Source organism: Vicugna pacos, chromosome 16, assembly GCF_048564905.1.
Source record: "Vicugna pacos chromosome 16, VicPac4, whole genome shotgun sequence".
Lineage (NCBI taxonomy): Eukaryota > Metazoa > Chordata > Mammalia > Artiodactyla > Camelidae > Vicugna > Vicugna pacos.
In genome coordinates this window covers 17,285,568-17,307,514 of record NC_133002.1, presented here as the reverse complement: position 1 = coordinate 17,307,514, position 21,947 = coordinate 17,285,568, and the positions used below count along the sequence as shown (strand labels likewise).

At 60.4% G+C, this 21,947-nt stretch overlaps 1 protein-coding gene across 1 annotated transcript; it reads right to left on the bottom strand.

The window, feature by feature from the left end:
* Nucleotides 1–250: 250 nt before the first annotated feature.
* On the bottom strand, nt 251–20,488 carry GRAP (GRB2 related adaptor protein). The gene is made up of 5 exons (XM_006213830.4): nt 20,325–20,488; nt 13,348–13,445; nt 9,270–9,392; nt 2,534–2,702; nt 251–576 (listed from the first exon to the last, which is right to left on the bottom strand). The coding sequence occupies exons 1-5, from the start codon at nt 20,400–20,402 to the stop codon at nt 391–393; spliced, it is 654 nt and encodes a 217-aa protein (XP_006213892.1). The 5' UTR covers nt 20,403–20,488; the 3' UTR covers nt 251–390.
* Nucleotides 20,489–21,947: the final 1,459 nt, after the last annotated feature.

Genomic DNA, 21,947 nt, shown 5'->3' with positions numbered 1-21,947 from the left:
CCCGGCAGGCCCAGCAGGTGGCCAGCCCAAGGTGAACCCACCCACCCAGCCCTTGGTTCCTTGGGTTGAGTCCCCAGTGGGTGGAACCAGCCCTCCCAGGGGATGGGGGCTTGATGGCTGGAGTGGGCGGGTCCTGCCGGCACGCTGTGACATCACATGGCTGGCAGCCAATGGGAAGAGGCCGACGGGAGGCCCAGGAGCTCCCCTCGGCCCTTGGGTTCTGGGGCGCTGGGCCTGTCTCAGTTGGCGTGAGGCACAGGAGGCCCGTCAGGCAGTCGGGAGGCCCATGTTCCAGGCCAAGGCCCTGGGTCGGGGGTGCCTGAGTCCTCTCTCTGGACCTTAGTGGCTGCTGGACGAACGGTCTGCCGGCTCCGCCCCGGGCTGCCCTGGTCACAGGTGCACCGGCTGGACGTAGCTCCGCGGGAAGAAGCCTGCGCGCCCGCAGAGTCGGCCGCGCCACCAGCAGGGGTCGAGGCGCTCCAGGACCTCGATGATGTCCCCACGGCGGAAGCTGAGCTGGGAAGGGTCCTGGGCCAAGAAGTCAAACTGGGCCTGGGCAAAGCAGGCCCGGGGTGGCTGCGAGGGGAGGAAGTGGTTAATGGGGCCGTTCAGGAGCCCCACCAGCTGTCCCCAAAGAGGCCCCAAGAGGAGTAATTTCCTGAGAGTGGGGAGGGTCTTTCAGGCAGAAGTGGGGTTGAATCTGCCTCTGCATCCAGGTCCTGATGGCAGCCACCTGCCCAGGGGGACTCCCACCATCCCCCTGCGTGTCTGCAGCACAGACCCTGCTCCACACAGGACACTGCCACTGTCCTGGCGGTCTAGCTGGGACCACAGGGCCGGTGGCCAGGGGGACGTGAGTCCTGGGCCGCAGCGTAGGACTTTGGGCAGGTCCCTGCCCAGCTTGAGGTCTGTTTCCTGACTCTCTGGCAGCCGGGATAACTTTTGACTCTACGTCCTGGAACACAGGAGGGGCTTACACACTGTGAAGTGATGTGTAGCTACTAGCAGTTACTGCTGTCGCCCTTGGCCAGGCTTCGTGCTGCTCCCAGGCCTGGGTCCAGGCCCATCTGTGCCCCAGGGCACCTTGGGAAAAATCCCTGCCCTCTGTGGGACTTGGTTTCCCCAGCTGTAGACAGCAGCTGGACGAGAGCTCTCTGCAGGCATGTCAGCCTGGCGCCCTGGCCCTGCCCGCCCCACCAGGCTCTCAGCTCAGAGCCTGCGGAATCTTATCCCAGACAGGCGATAGGATCATAAACAGGCTGCAATTAGCTGTTCTCTGCCCAGGAAGGAGGAGGCAGCCTGGGTCCCTGGGGACGGAGCCAGCCCTGGAGTCACCCCACGGGACAGGTGACTCCAGGGCCAGGCCAGAGAGGGCCAGTGGGTGTGGGGGAGCCCTCAGGCGGCCCCCCAGCTCCAACCTGGCCCTCTATCACTCTTCAAGGGCGGAGCTGGCCCAGGCAGCAATGGGGAGGGAATGGAAGTCTAGGGGGCAGGCCCAGCAGGGAAGGGTCCCTGAGACCCAGCTCAAAGCTGAGCCGCCCCTCAGGGTAAGGCTGAGCGGGCCAAGCATGCTGGTAGGATGGAGAGCGCCCTGAGGAGGGGTCTCCTGAGGCCTGTTTGACTCTCCTGGCATATCAGATCCCAGGGCTCATCCTGCTGGGCAAACGGGAGACAGGCCCAGGAAGGGGAGGAACTGGCCCTGTGGGCATACGTGTGCGGTGGCGGGGTCTAGGAGGAGGGCAGGACTGGATCGGCAGCCCGACAGCCCCTCCCCAGGCCTTGGCCATGCCGTGCTCCCCACCCTCTGCAGGACCTGAGTTCACTGGGCGGTCCAGGGTCCCGACCTCCAGCCCCAGGCCTTGCTGACATCCCCTCCCAAACAAAACAGCACGTTGGAGCTAATAACCCTGTTGGCTGCTGTTGTCACCCTAATGAGAGTGAGTGCTGGTCCCCGGGGCCCCTTGATGAAAGCTGCCGGCAAATTGCTGTTATTGTGAGGATGAGGGGCGGCCAGACCCCCAGTCCCACCCACCACCCAGGAGCCGGGCTGGGACCTCGCCCGCCAACGCTCACACCGCCGCACCGCCACCCCAGGCCAGCTCCTCGGGACCAGAAGCCAGCACTGACCCTGCCCACTATGTGGCCTTGGATGAGTCACATTCTTCCCCGAGCCTCAGTTTCCTACCTGTTCAGTGGGGACCACGCGGCTCCCACATACAGAGCCCAGCTCAGAGCTTGGCTCCCAGTGGGCCCAGCAGGTGTCAGTGCCTTCACTCACTCAACAAACATGCATTGAGCACCTAATGTGTGCCCCGCATGGCCCCAGGGGCTCGTTTGCCCGTGGAGTTCCAGCTGCTCTTCCCCTTCCTCTGCTGCCTTCCTTCCCCACCTGTGCCGGCCTCACCGCAGTGCCAGGAGAGAACTTCAGAACCTGAGCTGGACCCTCCTCTGTGGCATGGGGCTGACCGGGACGGGGGCGGGGAGGCCAGCCCCCTGCAGACGCTCCCTCGGCCCGCCCCCCCGGCCCACCCACCTTGACCAGGGGCTCCTCGTCCCGCAGGAGGACCTGCCGCTTCTTGGCGATGGTGGTGGTCCGGTAGAAGGCGACCAGCTCGTTCAGGGAGTTGAACTTCTCCTCCCACAGGAAGTACTTCCCCGAGGCCTCACGCAGCACCTTGAAGTGCTGTACCTGGTCCCCGTAGCTAGGGGAGGGGGAGAGGCCCCACGGCCACTCAGCTGGGCATCGCCCCCCGCTCTGGCCCACCGCCACCCAGAACCAGGCCTTGTTCTCTTCAGTAGGGCTGGGGCCAGGAGAGGTAAGGTGGGAGAGAGGGTCCCAGGCCCCACGGACCAGCCTCCGGTAAAGACTCGAAGAGTCCCAAGCAGTGCAGTGTGGAGGGAAGGCTGTTGCACATGTACTTTCTTGCTGTGTGACCTTAGGCAAATCGCATAACCTCTCTGAACCTCGATTTCCTCACAAGAACCTCTCCATTCTGGGTAAGTGCTCATTTACTGGCAACTTTCAATGGGTTCCTCTGAGAGAGGTGGTCAGACAGCCTCTCCTCTCTTCAACCTCCCCTCAGACTGGACACTTTTCCCCCTCCCCTGCTCCCTCCCAGCCTTATAGTCCCTTGAGGACTGAGCCCTAAGACCATCCTGATTCAGACCAAAACCTGCTGATGTGATAGGAGCTCAGGTGTGTTGGATGCTTCATGACCTTCACATCCACCCACCCCCACCCCAGCTCAAGAACCTTCTATGGCTCCCCATTGCCCTCAGGATAAAGTCTTAAACCTTCTGTCCTGAGTTCTGGCTCTGGTGACACGTCCAGCCGCATTTGCTTCAACTACTCTCTGATGTAATCAGTGGGCCCCTTTCTCATCTGCCAGCCTCTGCTCAGCCTTCCAACTCACTACCAAGTCCCTTCTGGCCCAGCTGAAAAGAGGGCCTGCACCTCCCAGGCTGGCCAGCAGGGCTGAGCCTGCTCTGCTGGGCAGAGGGACCTGCCTGGCACCTTCCTACACATGGTGGGTTCCATGCCAGGACAGGCCATGGATTCAGGCCAGAGGTGGTGCTGGTGTGGCGGGGACCACGGGCAGCACAAACCATGGCACTCACCTCCCAGCCGCAGGGAGGCCAGGTCTGGTGCACAGCCCGCGAGGAGCAAATCAGGACCTGGTGCAGGGGTAGGGGGAAGCCAAGGCCCGAGTGGCAGGTGGATACAGCCAGGCATTTGTACTGGGGGCACAGGGCTGCCACTGGGAGGGAAGTGCTCCCCGCTGCCCCCAGCCACAGACCACGTTCTCACTTTGTCACCAACAGAACCAAGCAGGGGTCTGGAGACGACGGTACAAAGGAGGAAACACCTCCTGGTTCTAAGTGAAATCCTATTAAACAACTTTGGATGCAGTGGGTCTGCAAACCGAGGTGTGTCCACAGCCCCAGTGCCCTGAGGCTGACTGTCCGAGTGCTTCCAGGGACTGAGCAGGAGCACAGGGTCCACCACCCACGCCCAGCTGCCCACCCCCGCCTGCGGCTCACTGCCTCCCCCGTCAGCCCCCGGGGCTGGCGGACTGCCTTGTTAAAGGCTAAGGTGAAAGATTTAAGGCAGAGATTTGCTTCAGGTGAATACCTTCTATTCTGTGTGTGTGTCCTCCCCACCCGGTCCCAGTCAAGGGTCTGAACCACACAGAAGCCCTCTCTCCACTTTCAAACATGCCTCCAGGCCTCTGCATACACTGTCCTCCAGTTCTTCTCAAGGCAAACTCCTACTCATGGTTCAAAGCCCAGGTAAAACAGCCCAGCCTCTGCGAGCTGCCTCAGACGGCCTCTGTCCGAATCAGGTGACCCCTTAGGTTCCTCAGCCCCTCGCACAGTCTGCTTATAACCCACTGCTCACAGTGGCTTGTGGACCAGACACCCAAAGGCAGGGAGGCAGGAGCAGGCCCAAGGGTCTAGCCCAGTTGGGAGAGGCTGGACTCAGGGAATAGAGCGTCGCAGTCCAAGGCATAAGGGTTCATGGGGTGCTTTGTCCCTGGACCGTCCCCTGCTGGCTCTGAGCTGTGGTCCCAGCCTCTCCAGGGGGGGGTCCACTTTCAGGATAACCCCTTCCCCCGACAGAACTGTGGCGGGAACACGCCTGAGGCTCTGTGACCGGGAGGAGCGATCATCCCTGCAGAGACAAAGCCACTCATGTGCGACCAGCAGGCATTGTTCCCAGGTGACTGAGCGGCTGTGCTGTGACTGGGACACACATGTCCCCGTTTCTGGATAGAAGCAGGGCGGGCGGGCAGACGGTGCCCCGCCTGGGCCCAAGACTCCAAGTGCCCTGTCCTGGCCTCTGGGCTGTGGCTGTGGTGCCCGGGGAGGGGTGTCTCTCTGACCAGCGGCTGGGCAGGTGAGGGGCCCAGGAACAGGGACCCCGCCTCCACGCCGGGCCACCGCAGCAGAGCCTGAGGTGCCGGCCCCAAGGAGGGGTTCGGGGTGCGGGCAACCCCTCTCCTCCAGGCAAGGGCGCAGATGAGGGTGTGGTGGGTTTGCAAAGATCTCACCCGCAAGTGAGCACAGCTCGCACACTTAGGTGTCCTAGGGTTATCTTCAGTCGCCGGGAAGGTTACCCAGAAGGAAGCTTCCCCTGATCGCCGGAAGTCGGGGGGCCGAGAACAGAAGACGGGACCTGGGAAAGGGGCAAGGGGCCCAGGAGTTCTAGGACCTGGCAGCCCAAGACTGCGGGTTCTCAGACCCGCAAAGCTGGCGGGCCCCAGCCCAGCCTGTGTGCGGCGCGCGTTGCAGGGGGAGCCTGCCCACAGCAGGGGTGGCCGGGCCTGCGGTGGGGCCTGTCCTGCTGCGCCAGCCCCGGCCTGACAGTGACCGCACCTCCCCGTGACAGGTGAGGACCCAGCCCCGGGCACTCTCTGTCTCTGTCTCTCTCCCCCAGCCAGCCTGTCCCCCACCTCCCCGGGCCCAGGGGAGGTGTATGGCACGTGGGGACTCAAGCCCGAGTCCCGATGACCCCTGGACTGGGAGGGACGGCCCCAGTGCAGACAGCCCTGCTGGGCAGGCCCGCCTGAGCTGGGGGAGGGGAGGGCAGCCTGGGGGGCTGGCCCGTACGTGGCCGGGGGGCCCCTGGAGCTGGCACAAGACCGTGGACAGAGCCTGGGGCGTGCGTGCGTGCGTCCTGGCCTGAGCGTGTGGCGTCTGTCTCCCCTGTGCCAGGAGTGTGAGCCTGTCTCTCCCTGCTCTGTGGGCGGGCCTGGACGTGGGTGTGCTGGTCTCTGCTATGACCCCCACGCCCATCTACCCAGGGGGCTGGGGGCTGTCAGGAAAGCCCAAGGATGAAGCCAGGCCCGATGCTGCGGCCACTCGTCCCACCTAGCAGGTTATTCTGGTCTGGTGGCGGTAGCAGAGGTGACAGTGGCTGCCCAGGGAGGATAAACCAGGCTGGAGTAAGGTCAGGAGCCCCAGGACTGCCCTGCTCGGGGCCCGTGGACCCGCTGGGTGGAGGCCTGGGTGCTGACTGCTGCTAGGTGATCTGCATTACCCAGCCCGTCTCTAGACTCAGTTTTCCTATCTGTGAAAAGGGAGGGGGTGGATTACTGGTGCTGCAGCAGACGTGAGATAGAATCAAACTGACCTTGGGACGGCTGTGGAGACAGACTCCCGCTGGGTCTGGGGCCTCAGGGAAGGAGAGTGGAAGGATAAACCCGGTCTTTCAGGTCACAGAGGTCGGTGGGCACTAGCTTGGCTGTTTCTGGCTGTGTGGCCTTCGGCAAGTTACTGCAGGTCTCTGAGCTTCCGTTTCCTTACCTGCACGCTGGGCTTCCCGGGTCACTTCCTGTCTTTGCATGTGTAAAATTGTGTCCCCCCAGTTCTTCCCTGCTTCATCTTCCCAAGAGCTTTTATCATCTTCCAAGATCTTATATAATTTTCTGATCGTTTGTATATAGAATTGTCCATCACCCCAGTAGAACGTGAGTGCCTAAAGGACCTGAACTTCATCTGGTTTGTTCGTGGTTCAGTCCCAAGCACCAGGCACAGGACCCGGTGCACAGCGGGGCTTGGTGGCCAAGGGGCAGAGCCAGCGCGCATCATGGACTCCAGGACGCCTTCGGTGTGAAAGGAAGCCAAGCAGCTCACTTGGGAACAAACTGTCACTTCTGGCAAAGGGGCCCACGGCAGCCGGGATGGGGGTGCGGGACACACGTTACAGCCCTGCGGTGCGCCCCGCGGAGGCCAGGGTGTTCCCGGAGGCAGGGGGACACAGCCCTCTGGAAGCTGGTAAAGGGCAGCTGGCCGGGGCCACCATCACCCCGTGAGGAAGGACACAGCCCGTAAACCCCGCCTCAGGCAGCTTTATGGGGCTTGGTGTGAGCGTGCAGGAGGTGTCACGCGTGTGGGTCAGAGTCCCCAGGAGCCCAGCCCGCCCGGGTGGAGCCGCTCTCACACGGGTCTGCAAAGCCGTCACCTTTCTAGGTGCCCATGGACTTCCGGGGCTCCCGTCTCCACGCTGCAGACGAGGACCAGGACGCGAGCCGGGCCCCCCGCCCCACGTGCCCCTGCCCCTCCTCTAGGGCCCTGGGCCGTGGCGGGGGGCCAGGAGGCACGTAACGGTTACTGCGGTGGCTGGCACTTCTGTAGCCCTGGCTGTGTACCAGCTCACCCCAAGCACTCCACACTGGTGCTCGTTTCCCAGGTAAGGCTTGCGCAGCTAGCAGGAGCAGGGCTGAGATTCTTGCTCAGAAGCCGGCTCTCTGAGCCACAAATGCCCCAAGTCTCAGTTTCCTGCTCTGATCCCTGCCTGGTGGTCTACCAAGGGCCCTGAAAGGCCCCAGGAGGGACAATGGACGCAGAATTAGGAGGAGGGGGCAGGACCCAGGAGCCCAGGCCCAGGGGGACGGAACCCAGGCTGGAGGGTGCCACCTGCCGGTGCTGTGCAGACACTGCGGCCCATGGGCCCAGGAAGCCTCTGGGGGTTCTGACCTAGGGGAGGGGCCTTGGCCAGATTGGTGGTGCTGGGATTTCAAGGGTGGCTCTGAGACCCCCATCCCACGACAGCACTGGGGCTGGCTCCCAGCTCCAGAACGGCTCCCTAGAACTGCCCGTCTCCCCTCCTGGTCAAAGCAGGTGCCGTCCAAGCCCACCCCTCACTGTCCCACCTGCACGGCTTTGCGTGGGCTGTTCCCTGTGCCCCGCATCCCCTCTCCCCTGTTTGTGTGCCAAACTCCCATTCATGCTTCAGGACCTAGCCCAGATGCCACCTCCTTCACCCCGCGGGGTGTGTCTGCGAACTTCCCTCACTCAATTGTCGTGGAGACCCCTGCACCACCACACTCCAAGGACTGACTGCTCCCCGACCTGCTATGTGGCTCGCACACGCACATGCACACGCACACTCACATGCACACACTCACACCCCAAGGTTGGGCAGGTCTGGGACAACCTTGTGCCCATGGGCAGCGGGGCTGCACTCACAGGGAGGCTCCAGGAGAGGGCAGGGCAGGGCACCGAGGCACACAGGCTGAACTTCAGCCCATGGGATCCGCTCACAGGGGAAGGAAAGGAGGGGTGGGGGTTCAGCTCAGGCTGCAAGGGTCGTCTCAGGGAGCCCTCTGTGCCCTACTTTGCTGGGTGACCTTGGGCTTGTACCAGGAGCCAGACCAGCCTGCCTGGCAGGCGCCATTCCCAGGAGATGGCCAGAGCCTGGAGGCTGGCACAGGGAAACCTGCCACTTCCTGCTTCCACAGGGGACCTCCTGGGACGTGGAGGCTGCACTGTGGACGAAGTGGTGATCCAGGGGGCTCAGAAGCACCCCGGCGCATTTCCACCCCAGGGCCTTGGCATATGCATTCCCTCTGCCTGGAAGTTTCCTCCTCGTCCGCACTCCCGTTGACCCTGGCTGCCTCCACCTCCAGGTCAGAGCTTGCCCAAACGCCCCCTCCTCAGAGGCCGTCCCTGACCCTGGCTCCTGCTGTGTTCACTTGTCTCCTCAGTCACCTGCCCCCCTAGCTAAGACGCAAACCCAGAAGGGCAGAAACTTTGGTCTTCCACTGCCATTTCCCAAGTCCCTGGGACAGCCTAGGAAGTGGCTTGTAGCTCAGTGAATATTCCTTGAATTAAGGCACCTAGATCCTGCTGTTCTGGGAGCAGGAAGAACAGAGACCAGCCAGGGGCCTGGCCCCTGCAGCCCCCACTCCTGTCCCTGCCCCTTCCTTCCAGCCAGGGTCCACCACTGCCCCCAGTGTGGCCTCCGGGATTGGGTTCTTTGCTGCCACAAAGCCAGACACTCCCGCCATGGCCACCCCGCTCCAGTGCCAGCACTGTTCTCATTGCTCTAAACAGAGTGACTCACTTACCCCTTGCAATAGCCCATTTTACATGTGAGGAAATAGGCAGAGAGGTTAAGTGACCTACCCAAAGTCACACAGCCGGGAAATGGCAGAGCCAGAATCTGAACCAAAGCACCCGGCCCTAGGGCCCATCCTCCCTACTGTGTCAGCACATGGTGGGCCCCTGTCCAGAGCACATCCCGGACACCTGCCCTGGTGCCCGGCTGCTCTCCCTCCCCCAGTCCAGCTCATCAGCCCCCCTGGTGACTAGCTACTCACAGAATAATTGTGGACCCTCAGCCCAGTGTCCAAGGCCTCGGAGCATCCTCACTGCTGCGGGCCACACCCCAGGGTCCATGTCATCCCCGACCCCCAGAAGGTCATTCTCTCCACACTCCGCGGGCCTGTCCCACCCTCCTCGGCACACTCAGGGTCAGAACTCACTTCACAGAGATGGAGAACTCCCCTGGGGAGCTCTCACTCTCCCGGATCAGGAAGGCTCCCGCGTGGTTCCGCTTCATCAGAATCTCTTCCGCCAGCTGCCGGGAAATCCTGCCCGAGTACCACCTGCAGAGAGGGGACAGGTGAGGGCCGCAGGCCACCAGGCCAGCCCTGCCTCCAGTGCCAGGCTGCTCAGCACAGCAGTCCCAAGACACTGGAGGCACGGCTGTGCCCACTGTACAGGTGATCAGCAGAGAGGTGGAGGCCTCGTGCCCCAGCTCCCACACCGCGAAGGGCAGTGCTGGGGTCCGCCCCCAGCGTCCTGCCCCCTGAGCTCGAGCCTTTCCCACCACACCGGGCAGACACATGTCCTCATGAGAACAGAAAATCCAGCCTCGGTGAGCCCCAACCCAGCCAAACCCAGGTGAGTTTCCATTTCACGTGGTAGATTCTTAAAAGTGAGAAAGTATTTTAAAAGATCAAAAAAAAAAAAAACCCCAAAAAACCCCAGCAGCTTTGATGGGGTGAGGAAGGGTCGCCCTCTGCTCCTGCTTCACAGACGCACAGACTGGGGCTGCTCAGACGTTCTCGCACAGGTTCGAGTCCCTTTTCCTCTGACCAAACAGAAGCAGGTGTTCAGTGGTGCCTGGTGAACCCCCGAGCCCTGCAGTGCCTGGGGCGGAGCCCTGCCTTCGTGCTCTTCGGGTCTGGGTGGCCTCTGACTGGCTCCCGGGCCCCCGGGCCCCCGGGTTTCAGCTTGGACGCTTTATTGTTCAGATGGGGCAGCTGAGCCCCTGAGTGGCTGGAGTCTTGCAGCGGGACCTCGGTGCCCACGGGCAGCCCAGAGCCTCCATCCCGGCATGAGTCCATCCCTCGTTCCGCCAGCGCCCCCTGGGTCCGAGCTTGGCCCTGGCGGACGTGAAGCAGGACTTTCCCGGTTGTCTCAGGATGTGACAGCAGAGCCCTCCAAGCCCAGCCCCACTCGCTCCCCGCCCGCCTGGCCAAGCTCGAAAACCGGTGATTCCATCCAGGGGCTTTTTTCAGGCAACTAACGCCCTGGGCCTGCGCGGGGCAACCGGCCCTGGAGCGATCTCGGCGGGGAGAGCGGGAGCGGGCGGGCAAACCCCTGGGTCCAGCCAGAGGGAGCACTGGCCAGTGGCCGCCAGCAGCTGCCCTGTCCTTGCGGGGCTCCGTCCCTGCCCGCGTCCCAGCCTGAAGTAAAGCCCTGGTCCTGACACTGTGCTCGGGCGCTGCTCCTGGGAGCCCACACCCTGGCCGCCGGGAGGTTCTAGTCCACTGCTGCCCCTAAACTGGGGGGGGAGGGCTGGGTCCACCTCAGGGCGGGTTCCCAGGGAGGAGGTGGTGGAAGTGACTGCCGAGAGAGGGGCTCAGGGGAACCCTCTGAGCTCGGCCTGGGTCTCTGGACTTTGGAGGCTGGAGGCTGAGCTGGGACGGGGAGGGCTGGGGACTCGGGGCCCTGGGGGAGCTCCCCCAGGAAGCCCCCGGCAGCACACAGGTGCAGGCGCTGCTACGGCAGCAGGACTCCAGTGGGGCCCCGAGTGGGCATTTCTGAGGACTGGGTGTCTCCACAGAGCCACAAAAACCCCATAGGAGGCATCAGCGTGTGGGTGGCTGTCATCCTCAAAGGGTTTCGCAGCCACAGCCTTGAGGGGGCCAGCCCTGCCCCAACCAAGTAGGTCCTCAGTGGCTCAAAGGACAGGATGCAGAGGAAGCCAGCATCTCCTGCTGCCCCCAGCACCCAGCCCACCCCTCCCGTGGCTGCCTCACACAGTCCCCCATTTTCCTCTTGTGGAAACAGGGATCCCCCGAAAGGTTGCACAGCAAGTCTCTGGCCTCTGACTCTCCCCCAGCCCCACAGCTGCTCTGACGGCGCCCCAACCCCATCCTGGTGAGCACAGCAGGGGCCCACAACCCTGCCTGCAAAGCCCACTCTGCCTCCCACCAGCTGTGTGACCCCAGACAAGCCACGCAACCTCTCTGTGCCGCTATCTCCTTGCCCATGAGGCAGTGACGGCAGCGCTCAGCTCACGGGGCCCTTGGGAGAACAAGGGGGCTGCCGCCTGCAGGTGTTCACTGCTGCTGCTGTGACCGCCTCCCCCGCACCTGTCTGCTGCCCCTGGAGAACTTCTGCTCTACCCTTCAGTGCCCTCCTCCAGGAAGCCCTCCTTGACCCCCACTGGCCATGTAGCTGGGTCAGGGGCCTCCGTGGTCCCTGCCCATGAGGCCTGCTCTGGGAGCACCTGGCCTGCATCTGCTCCCTGGGCAGGTGGGGGTGACAGTAGTGCTCAGGGAAGGAGCAGCCTGGTGTGGACACAAGGCCCTCTGGGACCCCTGCCCTCCCCGGACCACACGCCCTGGAGCCTGACGGGTTTAGTCAGGCGTTGAGCTGGAGTTTCCCCACTGCTGTTCTGGGGCCGGGGCAGGGGCTGAGGTTAGCCAAGAATGCACCTGGGCCTCGGCTGGGCAGGCTGACCCCTGTCCGTGGTCTGTCCCCGACACGAGTGTCCAGAGCTGGCCCCAGGGACCGCAGGGCCATCAGATACTGGAACCCTCTGTGGTTCCAAAGTACCTTGACAGCTGGCATTGCCCTGATAGGCCTGGCCTCCAAATCTGTCCGTTTTCCTTCCCTGAGCAGACAGGAGCCTCTGCTGGGGCTTGTCAGCGTCCTCCCATCCTGGCCTTTGCCGGCCGTAGCCTTCACCTGGAGGTTCTCCCTGACCAGCCAGCCATGGTGACTGTTCCCACCGTGTCTTGCACTGGCCTGGCCCTGGCTGGGGGCCCTGGCTGGGTTCCCTCCCCTCCTGCTGTTCCTTTACCGACAGAAAGACCGTAAGACCAGAGGGCAGACACCTGCCCAATGTCACCCAGCCCAGAGGGGTGCTGCGGGGCTGAGACCCCGGGGCTGTCGCGCCCGTGGGGAGGCGGGGGTGCCTGGAGCCCTGCAAGGAACCTGGGTGCCCTGCACAGGAAGACGATAAAGAGGAAGTAAGCTCCGGGCCCCACCCTGGCCCTGTACCTCCCTCCCTCTCCAACCCACAGCCTCACACATCACGGCTCCCAGCCTGCCCCTTCCAGCCTGCCTGGCCCTGTCACCTGCCCCCTCATCTGGCTGACTTCCTCCCCTGCTCAAACACCTCTGTGGCTCCCACGCCCTCCGCCTGGCGTTTGAGGCCCTCCTGCCAGTCCCACACCAGGGGTTCTGCCTCACTGCCATCCCTGTCCCCCTCCCTGGGGAGCCTTTCTCTTTTTCCTCTTAGCTAATTCCTACACATCCTTCAAAACCTCATTTGTTGCCACCTCTTCTGAGAACCCCTCCCTGGTTAGTCGCCTCAGTGCTGACTGCCTTCCCTTGTCATACTTTATGTCCTGTCTCTCCTGCGGGACAGCCTGCTCTGACCCCAGCATCTCATGTGTGTCTCCAGCATCACCCAGGCTGGGCCCCCTGGGCCGTGGCCAGTGTTTGGTGAACGACTGAGTCAGCAGTAGCGGGGCTGCCTCGGCCCTCACTGCAGGCACATCCCGGTGGTTTTTCACGAATTCTCAGCCACTTAGTTCTGTCCTGGGGCTGAGAATGGGGCGTCAGCGTTGGAAGCTGACTAGGGGCTCCCCAGGCCCAGGACACCTGGGCCCCACACATGCCTCCCGCTCCACCCTGTCCCAGGCTCTGCTCAGCAATGTCCAGCTCCCCTGACACCCCATAGGCAGGGCCACAGGGTCTGTGTCCTGCATCCCCACCCCCACACAGGGCTGAGCTGGCCTCACGGGGGGAGCTAGCTCTAGGACCCCCCTGTCCTCTCCGGGCCCCCCTGGGCCCCCTTGGGGGCCCCAGGCCCTCAGTGCTGTGTCTTGGGCCGGCCCTGGTGCTGCCACCACTCCCAGCAAGTCCTCACGTCTCTTCCCCCAGTTCTGCTCGAGGTAGAGCCTGGGGGCCCCATGCAGACAGAGGGAGCTGGGGTGAGGCCTCGCAGGCAGCTCAGCTCAGCCTAGCCCGGCTGAGTGGGGAGTCTGGCTGCAGGGACAGGGAGCCGCCCTGAGGACGCGGGGCAGGGGCGGCACTCACGGGTGGGGCTTGACACGGATGTAGTTCTTGGGGACGAAGCCCTCGGCACCCCGCAGCTCGGCCTTGTACCAGTTCTGGTCGTCTTCCATGTTCAGGATCTGTGGGCGGGAGAGACACGGCCACCTGGTCACTGAGGAGGGATGGCTGCCACCTGCTGGGACCCGCTGGTGGGCTTCACCTCGCCTGCCCCAGGGACATGCCACAGAGGAGGGCAAGGTCCCAGAGCCAGCTGTGGTTGCCCAGCCCCAGGACCGTCCAGCCTGGCCCGGGGTGGGTCACAGCCTCCCTGGGGAGCACAGCTGGGGAACACAGGAGGATCTGACAGGTGGGTTGAGCTTTGGAGGGAGGGGGCTTGAGCCGGACTCTCAGGTTCTGCCACCCCAGGGCTGAGGTCCCCGGCCTAGAGGTGGTCGCCTGGGGTCACTTGCACTTATACAGCCCTCACGTCTGAGCTCAGAGGGGCTGACCTGGTTCAGGCACCAGGGAGCAAATAAGAGAGGCCTGTGTACTTGGACGAGGCGGAGGCCTGGCCACTCGGGTCACATGCTCCTCGTAGCCCGCAGGTGGGCCGTGAGGAACCGAAACCGCCAGAGCGGGGGTGGGAGCCGTCACGGGAGGGCGGCCGGGCGGCCAGGCAGCCGCGGGAGCAACATGAAGCTCGGGCTCCCTCCTCCGAGGCCCCTTCACAGAGGAGGACACAGGCCCAGAGAGCGGGGGGCGGGGAGCAGGGCCACGCACCGGGACCCTGGCCCCCCAGCTTCACCTCACTCCTCCTCCCACTTTGTCTCTGGCCCGGGCCCAGGGGCCGTCTGCCCGTCAGTCCTGGAGCAGGTCCCCACGTCAGCTCAACCCCAGTGGGGATATTTGTCGAGAGAGAAGACTCGGACATGGCACAGCTGCCCAGGCAGGGGCACCGTGGGAGCAAAGGCAGCGGCTCAGACAGTTGGGCTTTGCTCAGAGTGGCCGAGCTTTGCCCCCGTGGGCCCCGGCCGGGCCCCGCCTGCGCAGGCAGGCGCTCCTCGCTGGCCGCCAGGCCCGTGGAGCCCCTTCCTTCCTGCCCCTGCAGTCTGGGCAAGGTCAGCGGCCCCAGGGACAGACGGAAGCAGGTGGCTGACTCAGGAAAACTTTTGCTGAAAACAAAACAACACAAAACAAAAAAACTCCCCCAACTGAATGAGAAAATTAGGGCCTGCAATTCAGGGCCAGTTCCCTGGGGCTCTAGACCTCTTTGTCGGCCTCTGCCTCTCACCACAGCCTCAGTTTCCTCTCCTGTAAAATGGGCACCTGGATGGCCTACCCTGCAGAGCCCTGTGTGGGTGCGTGACAGTAATCAATCCCTGGTCTGTTTTGCTTTTTTTTCTCTCCTGTCACCTCCACTCCAAAGAAGGACCCAGAAATGTTCTGATCAGTTACATTAGCTGGATTTTTGCAGTTAACATTGTTCAAAACCCCCAGACTCTCTGAGACCAGGGATTCTCGCCCCTCCCCGGGGAGGCGCACACCTTGGCCTGTCCTGAGCCTTGCCCTGAATGCCGTCCTCCCTGGGGCTGTCCTGAGGGCCTGTCCCCTGGCCATTGCAGGCTCTGGGCACCGGCTGTGTTCCAGGCGCTGTGCTCAGCCCGGTGAGGTAGCAGGGAGCAAGGAGTTCACATTCTAGCGGGCAGATGCAGACAGCAAACGAGGAAGGACACAGTAAACAAGGTAACAATGTCGTGGTAAGGGGGCTAAAAACACGTCGGGATGATGTAGATGGAGGCTATCTGGCTGGGGGGAGCTTTCCACAGGGGGCAGAGGGGTGGTTAGTAAAGGCCTATCTGAGGAGGTGACATGTGTGCAGAGACCTGAGTTACAGGGAGGAAACAGACGTGAGAAGATGTGGGGAGCAGTGTCGAAGGCAGAGGGAACAGCCATTGCAAAGCCCTGAGGTGGGAGGAAGCTGTGCCCCAGAACAGAGAGGAGTCCCGTGAGTCTGCAGGTGAGGGGGGTGGGTGCTGTGAGATGAATGGGGGCCTGCGGGAGCGCAGAGGCCTGTGTCCCAGGGGAAGCTGTGTGGATTTTCTTCTGTTTCTTTTTTAAACAATATTTATTTGTTGGGGAGAGTTATTTGTTTATGAATTTATTTATTTTGGTGGAAGGACTGGGGACTGAGCCCAGGACCTTGTGCATGCTAAGCACACGCTTTACCCCTGAGCTGTACCCTCCCCCCAGATTTTATTCTTAGAACCAAGAGGAGCCATGGAGGGCTGCTTGGGGAGGGGCAGGGCAGGCTCTGAGTCGAGCTGCTGAGTGGAGACTGGGCTGGGGCAGAGGGAGGCGGCAGGGAGGGGCTGCTGCGAGGGCCCAGTGAGCGGAGGGGGGGAGCAGCCCTGGGGCCTGGACTGGGGTGTGGAGGAGAGATCAGACACAGGGTGGGTTCTGGCCACACCGCTGACAGTCTGGATGTGAGGCGAGGGGGCGCTGCGGAGATGACCCCAGGCTTTGGGCCTGCGCACCCGCAGGTGGCGGCAGCCATCAGCTGCCACGGGGAACAGCTGCGGGGCGCAGGTGGGGCGCTCAGGGCGGGCTGTGGAGGCCGGAGGTAGGCCAGCCGTCTTGGTGGAACTGCCCAGGAGGCCGCGGGCTCCCAGGTCTGGGTCCTGGGGGCCAGGCCGGCCGTGAAGAGACCAGGGTGAAGTCGCCACCCACAACCCTTCTCCAGCGGGGAGCAGCAGGTACTGTGTACCCAGAAACACCTCCTGTCGGGGTGGGGGTTCTTTGTTTCAAGGAAGTGACACTGGGGCCACTTGGCCAGAGCGGGTCCACGTGGCACCGACATTTTGTCTAAGAGCAGAGCTCAGATTTGGAGGATACTTTCTTGCGGGTTCCCAGAGGCTGGGATGTGTGTGTCTGCGGGCGCTGCTGGGACGGGGCCTGGCCGGGGCATGATTAGGAGCCGCCCGTTGGACCCGTGAATGGAGGTCATGGAGCTCGGTCACCGAACCCACACACTGGCCTTGGCTCGGGAGAGGGGACACAGGAGATATCACAGTCACATTTTCACAGTGATAGAAAGTGGACCCCGGGCCAGTGTGAGGCCAGTGAGGCACCTCGGGTGCAGAATTTAAGGGAGCTCCAAAAACTAGGAGTTAAGAGAAATATTTTAAGGCACTCCATCCGAAAATCAAAATTAATGCCAAAACTCTGAATATGGTCACTAGTTAATAATAATGTATCAATATTGGTCCTTTAACGTAAGTAATACACCAGGTTAATCACATAAAATGTTACCACCAGGTGGGGTGGGGGTGGGGGGAGGCACATGCCTCTGTACCATTTTCTTGATTTTTCTGTAACGCTAAAGCTGTTCTAAAAACTGTCTATTTAAAATTTAACACACAAAAAATTCATCAAAATCTTAAATCAAGGCAGGAAATTGACACATTGTAAACTGACAATACTTCAATTAAAACAATTAAATCAAGGCAGAACTTGAGCTGGTGCCTGTACCACCGTGATGGCGCGGGCCCCGCCGCCACGTGTGGCCCTGGATGGAGCGCCTGCTTGTTTCTGTTCCCTCCGGGCAAGGCCGAAGAGTAAGGAGGGACAGACTGCCGAGCATGTCGCCCAGATCCGGGGGCGGGCTGACGAGGTCTCTCTCTCTGGTCATTTTTCTAGGCACAAACCCCGTGCCTGACTGTCAGTCTCCCTCCTTGAAGCTGACACCTGTGGACACATGTTCTCTGTGTAAATACGTGGCCTCCTGCCTTTTCGCCGTTTCTCGTTCCTTCCTGAGCATCTTCACCCAAACCACACGTTTAGGGGCCGTCGTCTCATGTGCTGTCCCTGGGCAGGCAGGCTAGGTTGACTCTGTGCTGCAAACCCTCGCCCAGTCTCCACTGCCCCCCGGCTTCGTTTTTCTCCACACGCTGTCTCCATCTGACACTGTCTTACTTACTTATCTGGCGTGCGGCCCATAGTGGCCCCCGGGACATCACAGTGTGAGCAGTGACGTGTCTGTTTTCTCTGCTGCATCGTCAGTGCCTCGACCCGACGGGCACTCTGCACACCCCTACGTCCTCGTGGAAGAACGCAGGTGCATCTCTGATCGTGCCAGTAGCCCAGATGTGGAATTTCTGGTGCACAGGGCATGGATATTTTTCAGGGTTTTCATGTGTTTTTAAATGCCCTTCAGAATGGTGGTGTCACTGCCTGTTCACCACACACGTGTAAAAGCGCACGTTCTCCCAACACTCTCAGCAACCTTGGAGATGCTTTTTAAAATAAAATGTTGCTGAGCTGGCCAGTGGGAAACAGTCAGTCGCCTTGTTCTTGGTGAACTTGGGCACTTACTTGCTTGCATTGCTTTTTGGGCAATTTTCCTGTTCGTATCCTTTGTCTATTTTTCTATCACACTGTTTGCAGTTTTCTTGTTGACTTCTAAGAGCTCTTTACATATGAAGGACATCCATATTCAGTCATTTTGTCATGTATTCTTTCTTAGTTTAGACACTTTATTTGTTTCTTTTTTTATTGATGTGTAGTTGATTTACAATGTTGTGTTAGCTTCTGGTGTACAGCAAAGTGATTCAGTTTTATATATATATAAAAGAATACATATAGGTATATATATTCTTTTTCAGATTCTTTTCCATTATAAATTATTACAAGATATTGAATATAGTTCCCATGCTGGACAGTAGGACCTTGTTGTTTATCTATTTTATGTAGATTAGTGTGCATCTGTTAATCACAAATTCCCAATTTATCCCTCCCCCCTTTCCCCTTTGTTAACCACAACTTTGTTTTCTACGTCCCTGAGTCTGTTTCTATTTTGTAAATAAATTCACTTGTGTCCTTTTTTTAGATCCCACACAGAAGTGATACCCTGTGGCATTTGTCTCTCTCTGTCTGACTTACTTCACTGAGTGTGATCACCTCTGGGTCCAACCCAGGCCGTCACGTCTTACCTACCAGACTGCAGCCTCTGCTCCTGCTCCTGTCCCCTCTGTTATCTTTTCAAAAGGTAAATTTTACCAAGTCCTTTCCTGGCTGAAAACCCTTCAACAAGTACACCCCACACTGAGAATAAAATCCAGATCCTCCACAGGCCCCGACTCCTGCACTGCTCTTCAGCAACAGAACTTTCTTTTAACTTTCAAACACTAGAATGTGGTCCTGCCTCAGGGCCTTTGCACCAGCTGTTCCCCCCCTTCCCTCGGCTCTTCACATGGCTGGTTCCTGCTCATCCTTTGGCTCTCAGTTCAGGTGTTGCCTCATTTGACCCCCCCATCTGCAGCGGTCCCCCTGCCACCCCCCGCCACAACACTGCACTCCAGCTCCCTGACTGACTGATTTCTTCCGTCCATTTGTCACCCCGACATCATTCAGCCTCGGGAAGTTCAGCTCTGGGAGGGCAGGGCCCGGCTTTGTCCCTGCTGCGTCCCCAGCACTCAGGACAATGCCTGGCACGGAGCAGGTGCTCAGTGGCTTGGCAAGTGTTTGTTGAACGAAAGAAGGCAGCTCCTCCCATGGCTTCTCATTCCTTGAAAGTTTCCCTCCTCGGTCTCCACAGACCCGGTGCCCCGTGTCAGCTGACATCTCCATCCCTTCTTCCTCTCTCCACCATCCCTCCTTCCCTCCTTTCCTGCCAGAATTCTGCTCCCTGCCAGGCATTGTTTTATGTCCCTGCGCTCAGGAGCCCCCGTTAGAGGCCAGCTTGGCAGGAGTTAGCCAATGCTTTAGCAAAGTTTAGTGGGAAGCTCGACTCATCTAGGGGTGGGTGGCGAGCACTGGAGTCAGGGCAGGACAGCAGGGGTGTCACGGTCTTTACAACAATTGCCTTGGGGGAGACCCCACAAATCCACGTCACCCACCTCAGTCCACCCCTCTGAGCCCACCACCCACCCCGTTCCAATTTCCCCCTCATTCCACTCCCTCCCAAGCCCCAAGTCTGGGTCTAGAGACCCCAGACAGCTCTCAGGTTGGAAAATGAGGCCTCTGAAGCGGACCATCCATTTACAGTGCCTCATACCCTGGCTGGAGAGTGCTGGCAGTAAGCCTGCCCCGTCCCCAGCTGGCCGCATGTCCTCGGGGCCCCCAGCCAGCAGCTCAGGGGGCCAGGCAGGCGTCCCGGCACAGAGAAGGGGGAATTCCCTTGAGAGGATATGATTCCTCCTGGGGACTGCCAGTCTCCTGGCCCCAGCCCAGCCTGTTCAGTCTCACGGGGTTCAGAACACAGGTTCCAGAGTCAAAGGACGGGGTTCAAATCTGACCCCAAACCAATCAAATCATACCACCCGCTGCACCTCCGTTTAGCCGCCTGTGAAATGGGGCCTCAGCAGCTTGAAGGGACATTGGTGTGCCCTGCTGACCTCGGCACTGGCCCCGCACGGTGTCAGCACATGGGAGGCCCCATCCCTTCCTGTGCGTGAAGCTAGAAGGACGGCGGGTCTCTTGCCCACTGCTCCCACAGGGGAGCGGAGGCCCAGGGAGGAGCAGGGACTTCCTCAGCATGACAGCGGCAGGTCCAGCGCCCGACTCATGGCATGGCCCCTCCTGAGCGGGGCTCCTGAGCTCTGTTTCCAGAAGCAGACTTGTAGCCGGGGCATTTCCAGAGAGCGCCCAGGGGCCCGCCCGCCTGGGCTGCCTGGAAGCCAGTGTGACCCGACATCATGGCTGTCTTGGCCCTGATAAATCACTGTGCACGTAATTCCGCGCTCTCTCTTTCTCCCACTCTCTTTTCAAATTCTTTCCTGGGAAACTGGGTGTTGAATCACCTCCTGCCAGGCACTAACATCTCCCCGAATCCTCACCGCGGCCCCAAAGGAAGGATCCTCCATTATCTCCCATTTCCCAGATGGGAAACTGAGGCTCAGAGGGAAGAGGTGGCCTGGCCTGAACCACACAGCCATCACCGGAGGGGCTGGGCCTGCCTTCCTCCAGAGGCTGGGCTCTGTTTAGGGGTCTGTCTGGGGCCCGGTTTTAAGCGCCCCCTTTACCTTGAGTGTGTCCCCCTTGTTGAAGGCCAGCTCGTCACTCTCCGTGGCCTGGAAGCTGTACAGGGCCACCGACTCCATGCCGCCGTCCCCAGCCGGCCGCGGGCCCCGAACAGGGCCGGCAGCTTCCTGCTTCCTCCGCGGTCGAGGACGGTCTTCCTTTGTTTTGCGAGCGTGTTTGTGCTTTTGAAGCTGAGGCTGCTACTTCCCCTGACTGGGGAAACAGGAAGCAGAGATGTCCCAGAGCAGGGCCGTGAGGCGCGGGCCCACCCCGGACCCCAGGGAGTCCCCGGGCAGCCCTGGTGGCGGGCCCTCCCCCCACACCCACGTTACAGGTGATGAAACAAGGTCCCAGAGCAGAAAGGCTGCAGAGCCTCCCCCAGCTCCGGCACTGCCTCGTGGTCCCCGCCACCCCCACTAATTTGCCTCTGTCCTCCACGCTTTCTAGACGCTGATGGCCTCTCACGACTCGCCACTGCCTGCCACATCGACCCCACAACCAGACCCCTTCCAAGGCGCCACCCCCACCCCACCTCTCCAGACACCCCTTTGCTATTCCCCTTCCCTCTGAACAAACACTGAGCTCCAGCCGCAGCGGGGGGACACCCCACATGTCCATGTCACCCATTTCGTCCCCCAGCCTTTCCACGTGTGTGTCCTCTGCCTGGTATTCTCGTCCCCTTTTTCTGCCCAGAAGACTCCTATTCATCCATCAAAGCCCACTCAGAAAATGCCTCTTCTGGTTTAAACACCAGGCACCTTCAGTGGGATGCGATTCTAAGGTGAAAAAGGCCTGCAAATAAATCTCGACCTTCCCTTCGTTTTGCTGTAGGCGGTGGTAGCAGTGTGGCAATTGTGGAACAGGTGTGCAAGTATCCTGGGAAAGGGTGTAAATAACACAGCAACGCTGTTTGGAACTGCAGTTTCCTCCAGGCACCTGCAAGGAGAACGTGAGGAAGAGCCCCAGGGTGTCGGACAGGAACTGGGCCGATCATTGTGACGTCAGACTGGGTGAAAAAGGAGTTTTTCCTCCTCCATGTACATCCATATGGTCACAACATGCTTTCATGTTTTAGTCAACGGATTATGAACCGTCACTGTTACTATTCTTGAGGCACACACTATCCCAGATTTGGCCCGTGGGACCCCCTTCCAGAGGCCCTTGTCCTCCTGATACACTCCCACTGTTCTTGAGCACTTCCTGCCTTTCCGGCAGACTGTTTCAGCTCATCCAGGACTTCTGCCCCCACCCTGGAACAGCCCTCCCTGCAGGATGGAGGATGGTGCGTAGAAACCAGGGTCCCAGTGTGACGTGTGCCTGTCACTGTGGGGGTGTCCTTGCTTCCAGACCCTCTCCCTAGACAGAGGCAGGAAGAAATTTATAAATATAAAAATGAACATATATATATATATATAAATGTGTTTATCTATATTATAATTAAATATATATAATATTTTAAAATAAATAATAAAATAAAATGTATATATAATATAAAACTTTATACATATACAGAACATATATGTAAAATTTAATATATATTTTTAGAACTATGCGTCTCGTTTCCTGGCAGACAGAGCACGGCCGTGCTCTGTATGGGTCTCTGCCTGTAACTGCCGTGTTGTGCA

What these genes read in the sequence shown, in the direction of transcription:
- GRAP (XM_006213830.4), bottom strand. Translation starts at nt 20,402, where the DNA reads ATGGAGTCGGTGGCCCTGTACAGCTTCCAGGCCACGGAGAGTGACGAG. An exon ending in ATCCGTGTCAAGCCCCACCC is followed by an intron (nt 9,393 to 13,347) that starts GTGAGTGCCGCC and finishes CCCTCTCTGCAG; the next exon opens with GTGGTACTCGGGCAGGATTT. An exon ending in ACGAGGAGCCCCTGGTCAAG is followed by an intron (nt 577 to 2,533) that starts GTGGGTGGGCCG and finishes CTCCCCTCGCAG; the next exon opens with CCACCCCGGGCCTGCTTTGC.